We start from the raw sequence: 21,362 nt of genomic DNA, 5'->3' as shown, positions 1-21,362 counted from the left end.
ATTATTTTGTATGTCCTCCTAGTCATTGTGTGGTTTATTCATAATTAAATCCTGTTATTAATGTGTAGGCTATACAACATAGAAATAAGAGGGGGGGGCTTTAACTTTTTTTTTTTTTACAGGGGCCAGTTTCGAATTGCAGCTGCCCATAAGTGCTCTTTGAGAGCGGTTTTGAAGGAGTCTAGGGATTCTAGGGAGTCTAGGGAATAAGTAGCCTATAGCCTACTCTGAGTATAGTGATCAGCCACAGTGCCAGATTCATTTGATAATTTGATTTAGATAAAGAATTGCAGTGATGAAAACTTCCTAATTGTTGGTTAACACAGGACAACAGCATTGATGATGATGGGCAGTGAGCATGGTGTTGTTCAGCCCCATATGGTCCTTCAGTCCCTAGTCCCTACCTGCTACAGAATGAGCATAGGGAGGGACTGAGGGACCATATGGGGCTAGGTGTTGTTTTCTTCCCTTACACGTTTTCCTTTTTTTCATAGTGTGGCGAAAACGAAACTTAATAGCTAGCCTACATGATCATGTGCCTCGAGGAAATGGGAGTTACTTGCAAATGTTCTCGACTGATAGATATAGGCTGCTGCTATCAGGCGGTGCTCACTCACTGTTCAGACTGTTTTCATCAAGTGTCGTCGGCGGGATGGGAATAACGGCTATACATCTTGATTCCTGAGCATGAGGTGAGTGTGGAGTGTGGAGTGGAAATTTGTAGATATGTTACTACAGTAGGCCTATGTAGCCTATTCGAGCGCACAAATATACTGAAATAGTTAATAGGCTAAGATGGTGGTTTCTCCTTTAGTAGGCTAGTAAATAATAATAAAGTAAATAATAATAATAATAAGTGAATAAAAATGGATCTACAAACTTTCGTAAACAATTATTTTGACAAAGCCACACCCAGTTGTGCGACATATTAAGGCAAGTTAACTAATAGGCTAATATTAATACTCCATGATCATGTAAAGGCTAGCTCATTTCCGTGGTTCGGACGGTGCCCTCCCGCGCATGCATGGGAGGATGTGATATAGCCTATTCAACATGAAATGTTATTCTAATATTCCCAAACCTCACAAAATAAACTACAAGTTAATTTGATTTAAGTCAGAGAAAAAATAATTAAAGTTCTTGTGTATGGTGGTGGTACAGAGACAATTTTCCCACAGTGACAGTTATGACATTATTATAGCCTATTGCAACATACTGTGTTATTACTGTAGCCTTTAGCCTAATCTAGATCTTGGCCGTTGTTTTGGTTGTTTAGCACCATAGGCTCTGGCACCATCTAGCGGTCTTAAAGACCTACAGGATATTTCAGCACTGGTTTCAGACAAAGAGGAAGTATATAGACCTAAAATATATAGGCCTACTTTTACCAAAGGCGATTTTTTTTAACGACAGCAATTCAAATATATAATATATGTGATATCTCAACTACATAGAATAACCAGTATTTTAGGATTGATTGATTGATTGATTGATTGATTGATTAAGTCAATACAAAAAACTGTTACTTTGTCCTCTTTGTGGACGGTCCATGATTAAGCATTACACTTGTAATGCACATACAGGGTCGACCATTTTCAATTAATCAGAACATTTAGAGACGTACAAATATACACTTCTATTAAAAGAAAACAGGAAATCATCATATAATGAGAGTAAAAAAGGGAAAAACATGTACAATATGGGGAGAAAGGGGTGGGGGAGCTCAGACTTAAATTTACAGGGGCCAGTTTCAAATTGCAGCCGTCCGTAGGTGCTCTTTGAGAGCGGTTTTGAAGGAGTCAAGGGATTCACATGTCTTAATGGCTATCGGTAGGGTGCTCCATAGGAGCGAAATTAATTTAATCTCTTGTTTGAGCCGAATCTGGGTTGCACGCTTGCATGTGGTTTGTTGAACTCCCTCTGGTGTTGTGAGTGTGGACTTCGTTGACATTAAGGACGTATTTAGACATGGGTATCTTGGGTACATGGGTATCTTGTAGCAAATCTTGTAGACCAGACCCATTGCAAGATGCTGTACTCTTCGTCAACTCTAAGCCATTCCAGCCTATCAAAATGGGCAGGGGTGAGGTGGGTTCGGGGAGTTTGTTTTTGGAAGTCTGGAGCCTTGTTAAGGGCCTTTGAGGTGCTGTGGTACCAAGAGGTGCATGCATAGTCGAAGAAACCTTGTACAATTAAGGGCACGTGTTAGGGTCCTCAAGGGGTTTTTGTTGACCAGTGAGGAGATCCTGTACTGGAATCGTGTTCTTTGGTTGACTTTCTTAATGACGTTGGTGCCATTTTATCACCAGAAAGATTTGCCTCCAGGATGGAACCTACTGTAGATACGGTATAGGTAATTCTAATTTCATCTTTTCGTGTGATAATATTGTCACCTACTTTAACTGAGAAGCTGTCTGCCTTGCTGAGATTACTATTTGATCCAAAGAGAATGGATTCAGTTTTTCCCAGGTGTAAAGAAAGTTTTTTATCAGCGAGCCAGGTGCAGATTCTAACGAGTTCAGAGCTGAGGGCCTTTTCAACTTACAGTTTGTGCCTGTCTGAGACCAGAAGTGCTGAGTCATCCGCGAACAGGAACAAGTTGCAGTCATAAGCTTTTAGCTTATTAATCATTATGGGATCACTGTAGGTTTTATTACTTCAGAAGAACAACATCAGAATGAATGGCTCAGGCAAAGTGGGCGCAAGCACACCTTCGCCGCACAAAACGCCTCATCCAGTCTCTTCCGGGTTTTTATACTGGTGGATGGAAATGACGCCCGCATGCTGCAACTTGACGCGTCGGCAAATTGAAGCCGCGCGGGAGCATCATTTCCATCCACCAGCTGTCAAAAGTCACAAGAAAGGGTGTAAGCACACTTGCGTCTGCGTCTCTTCTGTGTGTGTGTGTCTAGGCGTGTGTGTGTGCAGGCCTACCCCCCCTCGCCTCGCCTCCCTCATAGCGAGGTGCCGCATTTTGCTTCAATGGAAAAATCCTAGCCCCCCTGCCACGACATCCTGGCTAAAAGACCTGTCATCCTTTATTCACCTAGAAAAATTTTAATTCTCAACTGAGGCTCATTGAATAACTTCTCTAGAACCTGGGACCCTTTTCTTTTATATATTAATTCCTTAACTGCAATTGATTCATTTCCCTCTCTCTTCTTTAGCTTCTTTTTTTTTTAGCTTCTAACCGTGTATTTGGCAATTTCTTTTTTTTGCATATAAGTGTATATTTGTATGTCTTTAAATGTTCAGATGAATTGAAAATGGAGGACCCTTACTGTATGTAAACAAGTCTTTCTGGTGATTTTGTATTGACCTGTACTTTCCTTTACTTGAACTTTACTGTACCAATTCTACAATTTTCAGTCAATCAATCAAGCCACTAAGCCTTAGGTGTGGTGTTTAAGACAGAAGATATATCTGCATTCACAACATTGGAGTAAGATTTGATCCACATTTCCAACACATAGAAGAGTGTCTTGCAACAATTGATTTAAGTTCAGCAGTTTTTTTCCTTCATTTTTCATGACACATATGTACGGGGAATGTCCCCACCTCACAAGTGAGGTGGGGACATTCCCCGCACATATGAAATATGTTGGTGGAGAGATAGTCTCGATACGATAGAGAACTGCATGTTATACATTTCTAATTCGGTATTATTTATTTTTTGGACACACTGCTGGCAAAAGTGTTGACCATCATACATTGTTCTAATTGTGTGTGTGTGTGTGTGTGTGTGTGTGTGTGTGTGTGTGTGTGTGTGTGTGTGTGTGTGTGTGTGTGTGTGTGTGTGTGTGTGTGTGCGTGCGTGCGTGCGTGCGTGTGTGCGTGTGTTTTAGATTTTTTTTTAGATTCAAGAAATCGAAGGACTTTACCGTGGACAGACTTCCTTTTTTATCCAGATATGAGTTCTTGTTTTATGCAGAGCTAGGGTATTCATTAGATATGAGTATTCCATTAGCACAATGGCAAATAAATGGGCTTATGGGTCCAAATTAACACATCTTTTATCAACACATGACTTTAAGCTTGTGTGCGCTGAATGCTCAGTCAAAAAGAATGAAATTACATATTTACTCAAATCTGCCAGGCACCAGTGTGCACGCAATATTCTAATTGGCAAAGCAAAGGCCAGTGACAAATGGAGGCCTATTTCTCGACGACCCACACTTCCAAATCCAAGTTTGTATGAAGTGTGCTGGTACTTTTCAGAGGGCTCTGGTTGTAAAAAACACAAGAACCGATGTACCTTTGCCAGAAGCGATGAGGAAGCCACAGTATGGAACTTTGAAAAGAGCCAGGGATTAAACCACACATCATTCTGCCAGCGTATAGCTCAAACTGAAATAGTTGCTGCTGAGCTCAACACTGGTAAACTTCAAAAACCTGAAACCCTGAGCGACCTGTTAGGTATTTTAGACTTAACAGCTGCGTGTTCCTCGTGTTCTGTCCAAGAGAAGGAGATAACTTACTCTCTTCAGTCAGTTAGTCACTGTTGTGGTAAAGATTTGCTTTTAGCCAAAGTCAAAGGCTCTAACCTATGGAGACCGGTTTCACCCCAGCCAACAATACTTAGGAGTAAAAGTAGCCTTTATCAAGTATGCATATATTTTGAGGAAGGCTCTGGTTGCACAAAACATGGGAGGAAATGCACATTTGCTAGCTGCATGGAGGAGGCCACAGTATGGAACTTCGAAAAAGACAAAGGGATAGATACTGCAGAGTTAATTAGACTTGTAACGGAATCTGAAGAAAATGCCATGCAGCCAGAGATCATAGCTGAAAACATACTTAAAGAGTTTTCAGGTGAATTTCTTGAGTTCTGTCAATATTGTTTTCTAGGCAGTCCACCAAAAATGACAGTTAAGAGCTCAAACAGCACTTGCTCATCAGATGCCATGCATGCCTGGAACCCAGTTTTAGTCCATCACGTAACACACGGTCAGGGTAAGGAAGTGTACAGCCAGGTGCGCCCTCTTCCCCCAAACTGCAGATATGAATACTGTAGCCACGTTCAGCACGGCATGCCCTGTTGGCACGGGGCCTCCCAGTGCCACTGTGCCCATAGCGAGGTAGAGTTGGCTGTGTGGAAGGCAGAAGAAAGTGGGTCTCTCGTTCGTGCAGAGCTCCTTCTGCTGAGTCAAGACAGAAAGGTTGAGCCCAGCCAGGTGGCCATCTACTGCAAAGCTTGCCTCCTGGTCTTGTCCTCTCAGGAGAGCTTCCTGAAGCATTGTGCCTCATTGGAGCATGCCCAGATGATATCTGAAGATACCACCATCAAGTGGGAATGTCGCCCCCCTCCCCACTGCAGCAGGGAGCCGTTTTCCATATGTGACAGGTACAAGTGCTCTGCTCACCTTTGAATGTGACATTCACTGATATGCTTTATTCCTGAACAGGTAATACCGGTATACAACTTGCATTGTCTTTAGTGTGTGTGTGTGTGTGTGTGTGTGTGTGTGTGTGTGTGTGTGTGTGTGTGTGTGTGTGTGTGTGTGCGCGTGTGCGTGTGCGTGTGTGTGTGTGTGTGTGTGTGTGTGCGCGCGCTTAAGTGTTAAGCCCCTCTATGGTTCTTTACATGTTTTCATTGGTTCTTCAGCTTAGTTTAGGCACAGGTTATGGTTCTATAACACCATTTGGAAAACAGGGGCTATAGCCCCCCCAGCCCCCAAATGTGCCATTCAGTTTACACACACTCAAAGGATCATGATGCAAAAAATAAACATGAATTAACTTCAAATAGTCACATGATTTCCTTAAAACATCACTGCAGGTGATTATTTATGGCGGGTGATTATTTCCCCTCTATCCTCTGATTTCTGGGGCATGGATTTGGCCTTTCACTCTGTACAGTTTACAGTATTTAATGATGCTTCTACTTCTCTTTCAAGGCCAGACACTTGTGAGTATGGAAACAGCTGTGTAAAAGCACATTCTGTGGTGGAACTGGAGGAGTGGCGGATCCGTGCCAAAGAACAACAAGAGATAAAGCTTAACATTGAAGCTCAAGGCTTCATGCCTTATGGCGAAAAGCTCTTAGAGGAATACAGAAACAGCAGCAATGAAGTATATGTTGTAAGTAAGAGTTTTGTCCAATTTACATTGTTTATATGGATATGATAGATAGATAGATAGATAGATAGATAGATAGATAGATAGATAGATAGATAGGTGATTCATTGATTGATAGCCTACTACAGTATAAACCATTGTATTTTAAGAATATATACATCATTAATGAAAATAAATGATTGGATCATTGAACAGATGTCTGACCAAGTTGATGATGTCAGTGTTATGTGTGATGAAGAGTTATATGTGGACTGTGAGCAGGCAAATGCAAGCTTGCACTGGAACTTTCATGTCAACACAGAGGTACATTTTAACTATACATTTCTATAGGTTTCAAATAAGTTTCAAAACTTTTAAACAAAAAGTAAAACGTACATCTTTGTTAGCTAATACGTTTTTGTTTATACAGAGGCTACTTGTTCATGTGGCGCTGCTGAAACAGGAACCAGGAGCTTCATTCTCCCTTGGAGAAATCAGTTCCATGCCCTGCACCTATGCCTCAGGTGAACAGTTCAAGAGCACAGACATGACCTATGACATCACTGTGTCCTTTGAGGCCCTCAACCCAGGCCTCTACGAACAGTGGTTGGTGCTGGATTTTGACATGAGACCAGTGCTGCTGAAAAAGCTCAAGGTTAGGGTCGGACAGCCAAAGCCAGAAGGCATCGAAGGACCACCTGTGGCCCGTGGTATGTCCTCTCAAAGTCTTGAACGCTGGCATAGAGGAAACCGAGTCATCATCCCATGTGTAAACCGAAAAGAAGACCAGGAAGAGCTGTTAAAGGAGTACAAGCCTCCTCAGATTAGTTTTCTTTACAAACCCACCAACATCAACCAAACACCTCTGAGTCACGAAAACTACAAGGAGAGAATGCACCAGTTCCTGTATGATGAGGAAAAGGCAGAGGAAAAAGTTGTCTCAAGGTAGTATGATTATCAATGAATCTTGTCCTTTCACAATGTCTTTAATGAGTCTTTAATATATAAGCATTATGTAAACAAGTGCATATTCTTTCTCTTTACTTTAGACTCAATTTTTGTGGAGAAGCTATTGTTTCAGACACTCTTCAAGATATGAAGGCTCCTCATGGAGAACTGTACTGCACTGTCTCAGTTACTTGTAAGCTCACACCAGACACCCAGGAGGGATCGGTACTGAGACGAAGTGTCCAGTCAGCTTTCATAGCACCATTATCTTCAGCTGGGAACCAGTCCAAGATTTATGAAGCCATCGTTGTACGAGATACTATGACTGAGAACAAAATGCACCTACTACTCTCCAAAAGATGCTGCTCAGAGCTGGACCTCAGAAACAATGAAACACGTCAGATGGAGGTGCAATTTCAGCTGAACCGTCTGTGGTTCTGCAAGATGCACAAAGCTGTAGATCTCCTACCAGATACAAAGAGAGTGCTGCCAGACTTCAAAGGATGTGGAGTTCCTGTGAATGACAGTAGCTCTGACAAGGTCAATGCCAAGCAGCAGGCTGCAATCGATTTCATCATGGGCGATTCAGATGTGCGAAAAGGTGTGGCACCACTTCTTATCTATGGACCATTTGGAACTGGAAAAACATTCACACTGGCTACCGCAGCCAGAGAGCTCTCTCAGCAACCTGATGTCAGAGTGCTGATCTGCACGCACACCAACAGGTACCTAGGCAGATGTTTGTGAAAACCATGTTCTGAATCAGTTAATTTAACCACCTTTTATCCATAGTTCTTGATTGTAACAGAGTTTTTTTTTTTTTTTTTTTAAACAATATATTTATTGACATTCTTTTTCATTTATAAAAAACATTACAGTTATAGCTCTTTTGTTAAATAAAATGTCCAGAAAAAACAAACATAACAGATACAATACAAAAACAATACAATACAACAATACAATACAATACAATACAATACAATACAATACAAATACAATGACAACAAATAAATAAAAAATACAATCATAACAAACAACTCAACAATAAAAAACAAAAACAAATAAAAACAGATATGGTCCCCATTTTCCTCCCCACATTACTGTGGATTATCTAATACCGGTCCTAATGGATTGCTGTTCATAAAATGCATGAACTGTCCCCATATTTGATTGTAACAGAGTTAGTAATAAAAGTTCATTACTAATTGGAATGGTTATTAATTTATGTCTGTTAATAACTTCATATAGTTTTAAAGAATACTGCTTGTAATTATTGTATTGACAGTAACATTTTAACAGTTCCAACCATTCCTTTTAGTTCTGCAGATCTCTATGTCAAAGATCACTTCCATCCTTTCATCAAGCAAGGACACCATGGATTAAAGCCAATTCGAATAAAGGCAAGAAACTATGGCAATTCTTTGAATGCTACCGATGCAGTCACTCTGAAATATTGCCATCTCTCAAAAGATGGACAATATTTTCTACCTCCCACCAAGGCTGTCCTGGATCGCCACAGAATCGTGATAACAACTACTTCAATGGCACAACACTTTCATGACCTAAAGCTGCCTAGTGGCTACTTCACCCACATTCTGATTGATGAAGCCTCCCAGATGCTGGAATGTGAAGCCCTGATGCCTCTTGGTCTGGCTGGGCCAAACACCAGAGTTGTTCTAGCCGGAGATCACATGCAGATGGGACCCAAGCTCTTCTCAGTGGAGGATGACCAGCGTTCTAATCACACACTTCTGAATCGACTGTTTCACTTCTATCAAGGACAAAGGAGTGATGCTGCCATGAAAAGCAGAATAATTTTCAACGCAAATTATCGCTCGACCAAAGAAATAGTGGACTTTGTATCCACTCAGTTCTATGTCGGCAAGAATGATGCTATCAAGGCTGTTGGAAAAGTTCCAGTGCATCCAGATGGCCACTCCCTGAAGTTCTATCATGTAAGAGGAGAGTGCCACATGGAAAAAGATTCTATGTCATGGTACAATACTGCAGAGGTCGCAAAAGTTGTTGAAATAGTACAAGATGTTCTGGAACATTGGCCATCTGTATGGGGAAACAAGGACCACAGCTCTATCTGTGTTCTATCAGAGGGATTTCAGGTAAAGAAGGACACTGTTTTTTATTGTTGACTCTTGTTATCATTGGAATAAAGTGGATATTTTATAATAATGAGTAGGAAAAACACTTTCCTCCAAAACTCTTCTTACCATGAGCTTGTTCTTTGTTTTTGGTGGATTTTTCATAGGTTCAACAAATCAGAAAGGAGCTCTGGAAAAAACACCTTGTTGGAGTCAAAGTTGAGAACATCGCAAATGTGCAAGGTGATTTTAGTTTAACCTTAGATGTTCCTAGAATTGATTAAATTGTATCTTGATAAGAAAACTAATTAGTAACCATTGAATGGAATCTGGCTTATTCATCTAAAATATAGTATTCAAATGTACTGTTGATGGTATTAATATCCAATTTAATTTATTTTTTCTTACTCTGAAATGTGTCTATTTTATCTACAGGAAAACAATTCAGGGCCGTTATAATCACAGCTGTTCAAACACGTGAAAGCCTAAAATCATTGTACTTACCTGGTGTTCAGCTCTTCAATGATCCTCGTGTTTTAAACACAGCCATGACCAGGGCTCAGTCCCAAGTGTTTGTGGTTGGAGATGCTGCTGCCCTCTGCACCTTTGGAACATGCTCAAGAATCTGGAAGAACTACATAGACCACTGCATAAACAAGGAAAGTGTTGAACCAAACCACCTCACCAAAGATTTCTTTGACAGCGATATCAATGAAATTTCAAGGTTCCGACGATTTGAACAGCCAGATGATAGCGACATTCACACAGATTCAATTCTTAAAGAACTGGAAGATGACATTGCCATGATGGAAACAGAATGCAGTTCAGACAAATTTGAGCCTCTGAAAAAAGATGAGTCTACATACAATGTCACAGATGCTGAGAAAGATAACCTTAAGGAGCTATGTACAAGTCGTCCAAATATGTTTTTATGGGGACGGTTGGTTATGGAGTCGTTTGACACAGGTTATGTCATACCATTTGACAACCCCACCAAACGTGTAAGCCTGAAAGGCAGGCAGAACTTGGGTAAGGCCTTTCATGGAGATGAAGTGGTGTTGCAGAGAACATTCTGTGACGGCAATACACAGAATAAGGTTGTTGGGGTCACCAAGATGGCTGAATCACCCCGTGTATTTGTGTGCACGCTTGAGGATGAAGATCACTGCAAAACAAGTGAACGAAAACGAGTGAAACCCGAGGAAAAACCCAGAAAGATGATGATACCAATTGCTAGAAATGTTCCCAAACTATGCATATTGGTTAGCAAGAAAGACTGCAATCTCATCCCAGTATGGGACCATAGTAACACACATTGGACCATTAAAAAGAGTGTTCGTGAAGAGCACAAACAGAGCTATGTGTTTGTGGTGGAAGTGGTTTGCTGGAAAGAACATAGTTTTTTCCCACTCGGGAGGGTCATAGATGTTCTCCCAATTGGAAAAACTTTGGATGATGGGCTAAGGATTTTAGATGCAGAATTCAAAGTTGAATCTCCCACCGAATACACCGAATATTCAGATGGTGAAGATACCAGATCAGAAACTAAGTGGGGGCACACTTGCCCAAGAATAGAAGACTTACACAAGGTTATAACATTCACTGTTGATCCGGAAAATGCCAAAGTGTTGGATGATGCCATCAGCGTCAAGGAATTTGATGATGACCACTATGAAATCGGAGTTCATATTACAGATGTGGCTATCATGGTGAGACCAGGGGATGCATTAGACAGAGAAGCAAAACGTTGTGGTACCACGTATTACCGTCCAGTGACAGAGTCCATCCCTATGTTTCCACAATTCTTCAGCAGAGAGTGGAGTCTTCTGCCAGGTCACAATCGCAGAGTTATTTCGCTAATATTCAAAGTTAAAAAGGCAACAGATGAGATTGTTGGAGAGCCAACATTCCAGCTCTCTCTAATCAACTCTAATCAACAGCTGTCTTATGACGGGGCAGAGGACATCATTGAGAAAAGATCCCTCCCAGATCCCTCCCAGATCTGTATCAAACCCAAGTTTGATACAGTAGAAGACTGTGTCCCAATGGCTTATCGTTTCGCAAAAGCCCAAAGAAGAGCTAGACTTAAAGACTGGGCTTATGCTCGTCCTGATGATCACCGACTACCTGGGAAGAGGAGAGCCCATCTAATGATTGAGGAGCTTAGTGTGTTGTTCAACAGTTGGACATCTCACGTTTTGATCCATGCACAAGAAACGACAAATTGCACGCCGCTTCGATGTCAGGCTCCACCAAATCCTGAAAAGGTTGAAGAGTTGAAGGAGATGTATGGGCATCTCATACCATTATCTTTTCATTTGAAGCACAGAGTGCTGGACTGTGACCAAGAACAAGAAGTGGCAGGGGAGGAAGGTTTCCGTGTCCTCACGAAAGTGTGGCATGAAATTCTGTCAGCTGCCCAAACAGAGAGTGACGTAGACAAACTAGTTGATCTAATTGCGACAGATGACTTCCATCCTCAGCTTCTACCAGCAGTAATTCAGTTCCGAAAGTGCTTCGGGAAATCTTACATAATACGTTCAAACTCATCACCCAAAGCTGATGTTGGGCACTGTTTGCTGAAATTAAGGTCTTACACACAAGCCTCCTCACCGTTAAGACGATTCCTTGACATCATTTTGCAGAGGCTTTTGCACTCAATATTATGTGGCGTTCCAGTCCAGTACTCTACAGGAGAAATTGACATTTTGTCGCAACATTTTGAAGAGAGCATCAAGGCTGCAAAGCAGTATGAACAAAAGGCTGAGATGATCTCCTTTGCAGTGAACATGAAGAAACAAAATGTCTCAAAGGTAGCATTTGTTGTTAGCGCAGACTCAGAACAAGAGAGTTTCCGCGTGTCATTTCCTTTTGACAAGAGCATATTTCCAGACAGCTTACCAATTATGTACAGAGATTTACAACTGAAGGAGCAACCATGTCCTGAAATAAATGGTACAACTCTTAAGTGGAGAAGACGAATCTATTCTGCCAGCAAATCCACCATCAAGCAAATCCACGATGAAGTGGAAAGGATGCAAAACCACAGTCCCTGCACTGAGATTCCTCTCTCAACCTGGAAAGCCATTGTTGAAGCAATTGACAAAGGCAATTGGAATCAAGCTAGGTTACTCATACAGCATGCTGATACAAAGCAAGAGGAACAACTAGATGTTGGTGAGAAGCTTAACAGTGAGACCAGCTTATGCAGCTCAGAAGAAGAACATTATGTAGACCTTGCTGTCCAGTTGACATCAGGTGACACCCTTCAGGTCCAAATGACATCAGCAATAAAAAGAGGGCAACACACACCCACTGTTCAGCTGGTGTTCATCAAACCAAAGTTTGAGATTTGTGTGGATCATGCCCATGACCCTATCCAATGTTTCTCAAAATATGCTTACTGTCCATCCAAGTCTTCATATAGGGACACAGATGAATATATACGGGTGTGGAAACCTATGTGTGAGATGGAGTCTGCTGCCACTGCAGTGGGTGAAAGTGACAGCATAGTCATTGAGGACTTGATGGTAAGCTTGAGTCAAGAGCAGGATTCAAAAAGGAAGCTAAAAGGAAGCTTTGTCCTAACCCTTGCTTGCATTGAGAAATGGGCCATTGAATTCAATCTTGCGAATTGCTTCCTTTGCATACGGAAAAGGGGTTTGCCATTGACTGCGACTCTTGACCACACTGTAGAGGTGGACCCTGGCGATTTCACATGGGTGGCCCATGGTGTCACATACAAAATGGAAGACATTGAGTGCTCCAATAACAAAGCAAAGAAAGTGGACTTCTATGTCAATCATTTGCCAATGGAAAACATTCCAGAGTGTGTTTTTCAGAAAAAAACTGATTTCACAGTTGAACTAGTGCCAAAGCTGCTACCAGACATGTAAGTGTTAATTGCAAATTGATTATCTTACCAGCTCAAAATTCTTTAAAGATCTGTACAACATTTTATGTGATTGCATAAATTCCATCCAGTTCAAAAATGAATGAATATATTTTTGAATAGCAGAGTATAAACCCACTTCAAATTTGAACATACAAATGTTATTATTTGTTTATGTGTAGACGAAAAGAAAATGCTGTCATCAACATTGCATCTGCTTGTGACCTTGTCAAGAACCTAGCTCTTGGACGTCCCATTCAAAAAGAAGGTAAGCAAATCTGTTTGGACAGTAGTGAAAAGTTACATTATTTTATAAATTTGTACCAAATCAAAACAAATTGAAAGAAATTGTTCCAGGCAACAACCTCTCCTTTATGCGCAACTGCTGTATATAGGGTTCAATATCACAGAAACATATCATTGCTGTCTGGCGAAGCCATTGAAGTTATTTTTCCTCATAAGATAAGTTTTAATGTTTCTTAAATTTTGTTTGATAGCGACACCATACGAGATCGGCCGATGGCAGCTGATGAAAAAAGAACCACCAAAAGGACTGCCACGGTTGAACAAGAGCCAATGTGATGCTGTGGAAAAAGCTCTCAAACACAACTTCACACTTATACAAGGACCACCAGGTAAAATGTAACATTATGCTGCATACTGTACCCTGATGCCTCAGGATTAATTTCAGTTATTTAAAATAACTTACATAATTATGTTTTATAGGCACTGGAAAGACAGTGGTGGGAGTATACATTGTGTACTGGTTCTTGCAGATGAATTCCATGACTAACAGGAAGATCGTTGACCCTAATGACAGCAAGAAGAAAGAAGTTATTCTCTACTGTGGTCCTTCCAACAAATCTGTTGATGTTGTTGCAGGTAAGTTACTTTGTGTGTTAACACTGTCATTTCTCCTGTATTTGTTTAGTTTCAATGAATCATATGCAATGCAGTGAATTCTACATACATGTCTTTGAATGTTTAATGTGTAGAATACCTGTTGAGGTTTGGCGATGCTCTGAAGCCCCTCAGAGTCTACAGCCAACAAGTGGAGATGCTGGACTACCCATATCCAGGTTGCACCCTCAAGTTCTCTCCAAGGTCACTTCGCCAAGAGTGCTCCAAGGCAGAACTCAGGTATTGTATTGTAACCACAGTATTCAAGTTTATGCTATTCATTTTCATATGAACATTTGAATTCATTTTTTATCCATAATTCACATTTCCCTTCAATTGATTCTTTTTAGGAGCATCACACTGCATCATCGCATACGCGAGAAAGAAAATCCTCATTCTGAGGAGATAAAAGCATTTGACCACAGAATACAAGAAGGGACAAAACTGTCTGACGAAGAAGTGAAAGAGTAAGCTCGCATACACTGTTTAACTTATTTTTTTATTTTTTTTTATTTTTTTGTTGACCACCGTATAACAGAATGGATTCTTTCCCTTGTAGCTACAAAAAGCTTCTCAGTAAAGCTCGGAAGCATGAGCTTGAGCGACATGATATTATACTGTGCACATGTACAGCAGCTTCCACCCCCAGCTTGAGAAGCACAGTCAGTGCTCGGCAGATACTCATTGATGAATGTGCAATGGCCACTGAACCGCAGGCCCTAATTCCATTAGTCTGCTACAAGCCGGAAAAGGTGTGTTGAACTATTTTAGTGTAAATATTCTGATGTTTCTATCTGGATCTGTTTTTTATTTATTTGTTTTGTATTTTTTTTATTGTTGTTCATCAATATTGCTTTCATTCCAACAGCGTCTGGCTCGGTTTGACAATTGACTGTTGACCTCATCATGGTTCTTCAGTATGTCTATGAGCATGTGCAAGATTTGTTTTTGCAATGTGAAATTGATGTACATATTTCTATGCATATGACTATACGAAGAAGTATAGAAATATATAGAAATATGGGGACCGGTTTTGGGGCTGGTGGTGGATTGGTGTGAGGCTCGCAGTGGAAGTGAAAAGTCACAGTTTCTGGCGGTAAAGTGGCATGTTTTACCCCATCTGCTCAGTGTCAGTGACCACTTTGTGTCTGCATGGAAATACTGTATAGTATACTGTATATAGTGGCCGACTGGCCGTTCCATTGACTGCACTTCAAACCAGTTTGAACACGGGGGGAACACGCCTGTTTCCCCTAAATAGGCACAGTAGCGTTTAACCAGAGGTCTTCAACAGGGGGTCCGGGACCCCTAGGGAGTCCTCAGAGTTACTACAGGGGGTCCGCCAAATCATTGTGTGGTGGGGAACATTAGCCTAAAACAGCAGATCTACAAGCTCACAACGGCTGACGGCCTATTTTCTGAGAGTTGGCGTAGAAGGAAAAAGAGCAGACCACGTACAGAGCCTGAACGCCAACTTTCAAGTTGACTACATTTTGAGGATTTAAAGGTTAACTATCTGAAAATACACATGAATCCAGCTATCTATGAAATCTATGACAAAGGTTAATCTGCAACAGAATTTTATACAATACTGTATGTAGTGGGGTTCCCTGATTCTCTTAGCTAGGGGGTACTTGGCCTGAAAAACGTTGAAGACCCCTGGTTTTAAGTACAGTAATTACACAACATAATGCAGTTTTTCTAATAAACACTTCCAATTTGCATGTAATACTCTGCATTCAGAACCTACCTGTGTTGCCACACTGCTGTCTGATTTAGGCCTAATGGATACCAGTTGGCAATAAGCAGGACATAAGAACACTAGAATAAGACTGGCTGTTGATGACTGATTAAATTAGGCTAAAGCCTAGTAAATGTATATTGTTCACTTCGTTCAGTGATAGTGTCACTTGCCAAAAATAGCAGATTTTAGTTGAAAATCTGTTGGAGTGGCCATTGAGAGAGATATATATTTTTTTTAATGCTAATTCGAGATCTCGAAATAGTAACTTGTGGTCTCGAAATACTATTTCGTGCTCTCGAATTACTAATTCGTTTTCTCGTGATCTCGAATTAGTAACTCGTGATCTCGAATTACTAATTCGAGACTATGAGTTACAGTACTAATTCGTAATCTCGTGGTCTCAAATTACTAATTTGAGATAACGATTTAGTAATTTGAGAGCCCAAAATAGTATTTCGAGACCACGAGATAACCAATTAGTAATCCGAGAGCACAAAATAGTATTTCGAGACCAGTTACTATTTTGAGATCTCGAATTAGAGTTCTGAGTACATTTAGGCGACTGAGTGCTGATTGTCACTAATGCACCATTAAGCCATTATGTATGTGGGCTTTAATGTGCATGAGCAGTCGTTTTGGATGTCATTCAGATGTGGTGCCTGATAAAATAATAACTACTGCACTTTATCCCTTTAGATTGTTTTGCTTGGTGACCACAAACAGCTGCGACCCATTGTCAATAATGTGCACGTCAGGAAGTTGGGGATGTCTAAATCCCTGTTTGAGCGTTACTTCACCCTCTACAGGACTAGGGCAGTGATGCTGGACACCCAATACAGAATGGTGAGACCATGTCAAGGATACAGTATCATATGTAAAGTATATGATTACTGTAGGTAATTTTTGCTTTATTCTGTTGTGAGATGGACAATTAATATCATAATATCAAACAAATTCTAGTTAATGATGGTGAATTATGCACCGTTATAGCATGAAGACATATGCAAATTCCCATCGATGGAATATTATGAAGGACGTCTGCAAACCATGGTAGAGCGGCCAAATAGTGTCTTCATGGTTGACCAAAAGCCAAAGTCGGTCATTTTTGGAGACGTTCGAGGAGATGAGATCAGTCAGGTTGTGCGCACAGCAAAGGGCAATGAGAACTCCAAAGCCAACTTGGAAGAGAGAGATATAGTGGTATGGTATTAAACTACCTTTTGTTCCAGTATTATTCAGTGTTAAACTATATGAAGCTGAATGTCATACATTTGCTTGGAGAAAGTTAGTATGGTATGCTTATTAACTTTTGTTTTGTTTTGTTTTTGCACAGGTAAAGTTTGCTAAACAACTGGTTGAGAAATCCCGTATAGAACAACAAAGTATTGTGATTCTGTCTCCCTACAATGCCCAAGTGTCAGAAATCAAAGATTGCCTGAAGGAAATGGACAAAATTACTGTTACCACCATTACAAGAAGTCAAGGTGACTGTTGCCTTTCTCTATCCAGCAGTTGATTAATTTTTTTCTTTTTTCCTTCCATAAACATTGAAATTCCTAATCTCCCTTGCCCATGTGGACCAGCTCAGTGGTCTTGGTTAGAGTGTCCACCCTGAGATTGGGAGGTCGAGGTTCTATTCTCTGGCCAGGTTATACCAAAGCCTATAAAAACAGGACACTAGCGTCATGTTCAGGGGTGTACATCACGCTACAGAAACAGTAGATTATAGGCTCCTGCCCTATGGGCCACATTACATACATTACATTACATGGCTCGGCAAGACTTACTCTATCCAAACATTTAATCAGCCAGCATAGACTTAAATCAAGCTAATCTTGTCACACAGTTGGCCTGGGGAAATATGGGGCAAAGCCACATATTTACACAGTTTAGCATGCCATTTCAGTTTGTTTAATGAAACTGTAATGGAAATGTAACTAATTAACCAATTCGGTGAGGTAACTGATAACCAAGACAAGAGACTTGGCTCCGACCGGAGACAAGATGCAAAGTGATTGAAAATATACATTATGATCAGTGCTTATGACTTCACAACCTGGTCTGATGTTGCATGCTGACTTGGGACATGATGATTTACGATTCTGTCCCTATCACGACGTAACTTGAATGCCGCTAAAGTGTAATAATGAACTGTAATGAAACTGATGTATAATATTGTGTCTTCCAGGCAGTGAATGGCGATATGTCATCATATCCACTGTGCGCTCTCTGCCCTCTTTGGAGATTGAAAGAGAGCCAGACAGAGCCTGGCTGTCCAAACAGGTGGGCTTTGTGGGTGACCCCAATCAGATAAATGTAGGCATCACCAGAGCCAAAGAAGGACTGTGCATTGTTGGTAAGATATTATTACTAGTGTACTACAGTACAAAGTTTACTTTTTTATTTCTAGTTTACTACTGTGTATTTCTAGTTTACTACGGTGTTGGCCTCGCGTAGCCAGCCTTCATCTGCCTTTGCAATGCATATTGCCCCAGGCAGATTAAGTCTGGCCCCTCTCAATTGTGGGAGGACTTCACGGCCGAAGTGGTGACGAGCCGACCAGATTTGTCTGGAACCAGGCCCAGTATGCAAATATGGGGCTGGACAAAATCGAATACTGAGAGGGACGAGAATATTCACACAGTCATATTTGTATCGCTACACAAGGCTACTAGTGGGTAGTGAACCTCTCAGTCGTCATCACAGTCATAACTTATTTGATAAGCCCATTCTAACTAGGCTCCCAATAAACAGAGTCAACCACTTAAGCCCTACAAACTGTGTTGTACAGTTTTCAACCCCACACATATTTATAGCCACCATCGCATCACAATGCAACATGTTGATATATTGTAGACTTGTTCGTTTTTATCAAGCAATGAACACTGTTGCACGGGACAGGAGTGGCTCAGGGGTAGAGTGCCTGGTAGAGCAGCCGGATATATGAACCAACCATGAGGTTCCCAGTTCGATCCCAGGCTCCCCCAGAGTTAGTGTCGAAGTGTCCTTTAGTCCTTGAGCAGGACTCTGAACCCCTAATTGCTGCCGATGTGCAGGTTGGTGCCTTGCATGGTTTCCTCCGCCATCGGTGTATGAATGGCCGAATGTAATGCATAATCTATGTAAAGCTCTTTGGAAAAGCACTATATAAATGGACCATTTAAAAAATGCACCATTTTGCACGGTGGAGTATAAATGAAGATTCAATTTACATCAGACGCAGGGCTTAATTTATGCTGCAGCTGCCCGGATCTCGGCTGCAGTGTTCTGTCACCTCAAATAGGCTATATATGGATAATAATAATTATTAATTCAACTTTAATATTTTCTCCTCAATGTCCCTTTCTCCAATGGAAAGGACCGTGGATGAAACGAAACCGAGTTATGTTTGTAAATCGCCACAATTTAAACACTATATTATTCGTTGGTGCACCCGTGAGCAGGGTTATCTGACTCCACAAATAACACAAAGGCACAAATGCTTGCATTGACCATAACTGTAATGTTGCTGCCTATCTGTGTACTGGTTGAAGGGTCCATTGTGAGTAGTTTTCTTCATGTTATTTTTTTTCTGTTGTCTTCCCTAAAAGGAAACCAGGAATTACTGAACTGCAGTCCAGCTTGGAGACAACTCCTAAAGCATTACACAGCAAATAACTCTGTGACAAAAGCTGAAAACATTTCTGTGCGAAGGGTAGCCAGATAGATTGTTTTCTCTGTGGTCTAACAATGGACACCTTTGCGGATGTTGGCTGAAAGGATTGTTTGAAGTCTTCAATTGTTTTTTTGTTGCACATTGGAGAAAACAAGCTGGATGCTCGTACTTATATTCTGTGCATGACACGGAATGAAGCCAAGTATAAATCAGCCATAATGTGATCTGCTACTGCCACTGTAGAAGAACTCGGTCCAAGCACACAACCGTGATGACCATGGCACAATTGTTTTAAATATTTTAGTAACATGCTGATCATTTATTATCCCATTTTTTTACAAATGTGTACAGTAGCTGATTTTGATATTACATTAATGTGAAATTGTCTTTTGCATTGTGACTTAGCCTTATCTTCATACATTTTTGTAAGAATTGACAAAAGGTGTACTTCTTATATAAAGCTTTTACAGTATGTACAGTAGCTATATTCAGCCCAAGATTGCATGTATTATATGTATGTGTAGCATTCCCAGACACTCACAAGCATGCACACCATAAAAAGTCACTTAAGGACAGATGGACTCTCACATAACATTTTTACCATCTCGCTTCAACACCAAGCAATTAACCAGACATCCTGTGTTTGATTTAACATACCACTCTGACCTCTCTCAAGAGGTTCCACTGCAACCTCTTGCATCAGAGCTTAACTCTGCAGGCCAACACCAAACTGTAAATATGTTATTTTTATAACAACCCATCTTGTTGTTACCTTCACCACTCTCAGGAGAACAGACCACAACCTGAGATGTATAACTTTGTGCAGAGCCTGTCCCCACAGAGAAAACCATTTGATCTCAGGAATTTCAAATAAATGTGTTTGTTCGAATAATCTTTTATGAATTTTATGAATGTTGTCCATGCTTGATGCTTTCATTCATTGATTATATTACTTTTTTGTCACTGCAGTGATTTTCATTGCATATTCTAGTGTGTGATCAAATGCATTACATTATATTACATTATGTTGACAAATTAGTCTGGCATCACTGACTCAAACATAAAAGTATTTCACGTCCTTTGGACAGTATGATGGATTTATTAATAATAAACCAGAAAGAAAGGTTATCAATACAGCATTATCCTGTGCATACTACACGTGCCAACTGGGTGCCAACCAGAATTAAAGAAATATATGGTTTACTGAGCAAAAATATGCCAACTCAGGTCTTGTTGTTTTGTTTTTTAAGATGTAAAATAAATTCACTCAAAACATGCAGTATATTGTAGCCCTTTAATGTCTTTTTCTTTTTTAATAAACTACCATTAGATTTCACTAGCCTACTTGTACCTGTATGAGTGAGTGACTAATAGCCTCTAATGATTCCTATACTTTTGTGGGTGAGGTTGCAGTTAGTCAAGAGCGTCCCCAACTGGAATAGATTCTAATTACATTACCCTTTCAAAATGAGTGATAAGTAAGTACCGTAAGTAAGCCTTGCCGAGCCATGAGGTCATGAGGCCCGGACGAACCATGAGACCCATAGGGCAGGAGCCTATCTCCTGTTTCTGTAGTGTGAGGCAGCTTTGATGTACAAGTACATCCCCCTGTACATGACGCTAGTATGTTGCAGGGACTTTATACCCCAATCCAACCCTTGATGCTGAGTGCCAAGCAGGGATGCATTGGGTCCCATTTTTAGAACCCCCGACCTCCCAGTCTCGGCGGACACAAGGCCACTGATGATATGTTTTTGTCATAATGTATGCTCCGTGTTAATTATTTCCTTTGTAACCCTGCTTACAAATGTAACATTTGTACATCCACTGACATTTGTACAACACAACATGTAGAGTTAAATGAACAGTATTTTACTGTGTAGTACTAGTACCTTAAAGTGAGTGACAATCTTTGGCCATATATTTGGGATGGATGGAAATCAACCATAGACCATTACACATCAGTAAACAACTCTACGGAATCTGGGAGTTACCTTTGACCTACAGAGTTACCTTTGACCTACATACACACACACAATATGCTGTCGGGAAGAAACCACCTAACTCCAA

General features: G+C 40.7%; 1 protein-coding gene across 1 annotated transcript; it reads left to right on the top strand.

Moving 5' to 3' along the window:
- The first annotated feature begins 3,852 nt into the window (after positions 1–3,852).
- LOC306930401 (3'-5' exoribonuclease HELZ2-like) lies at positions 3,853–20,571 on the top strand. The gene is made up of 19 exons (XM_079511352.1): positions 3,853–5,344; positions 5,898–6,081; positions 6,274–6,381; positions 6,488–7,002; positions 7,107–7,730; positions 8,324–9,122; positions 9,269–9,344; positions 9,537–12,993; positions 13,176–13,261; positions 13,491–13,628; positions 13,720–13,875; positions 13,989–14,133; positions 14,244–14,360; positions 14,453–14,645; positions 16,334–16,480; positions 16,628–16,837; positions 16,971–17,121; positions 17,826–17,993; positions 19,228–20,571. The coding sequence occupies exons 1-19, from the start codon at positions 3,972–3,974 to the stop codon at positions 19,341–19,343; spliced, it is 8,763 nt and encodes a 2,920-aa protein (XP_079367478.1). The 5' UTR covers positions 3,853–3,971; the 3' UTR covers positions 19,344–20,571.
- Positions 20,572–21,362: the final 791 nt, after the last annotated feature.

The sequence above is a fragment of the Electrona antarctica genome, assembly GCF_951216825.1.
Source record: "Electrona antarctica genome assembly, chromosome: 9".
Lineage (NCBI taxonomy): Eukaryota > Metazoa > Chordata > Actinopteri > Myctophiformes > Myctophidae > Electrona > Electrona antarctica.
Note: the sequence above shows the minus strand (reverse complement) of the source record. Positions and strands in the feature narration are given on the sequence as shown.

Excerpts from the sequence above, each read along its gene's own strand:
- LOC306930401 (XM_079511352.1), top strand. The coding sequence starts at position 3,972 with ATGGCAAATAAATGGGCTTATGGGTCCAAATTAACACATCTTTTATCA. Across the intron at positions 9,123-9,268 it reads TTCTATCAGAGGGATTTCAG|GTTCAACAAATCAGAAAGGA; the intron begins GTAAAGAAGGAC and ends GATTTTTCATAG. Across the intron at positions 16,838-16,970 it reads TGGAAGAGAGAGATATAGTG|GTAAAGTTTGCTAAACAACT; the intron begins GTATGGTATTAA and ends GTTTTTGCACAG.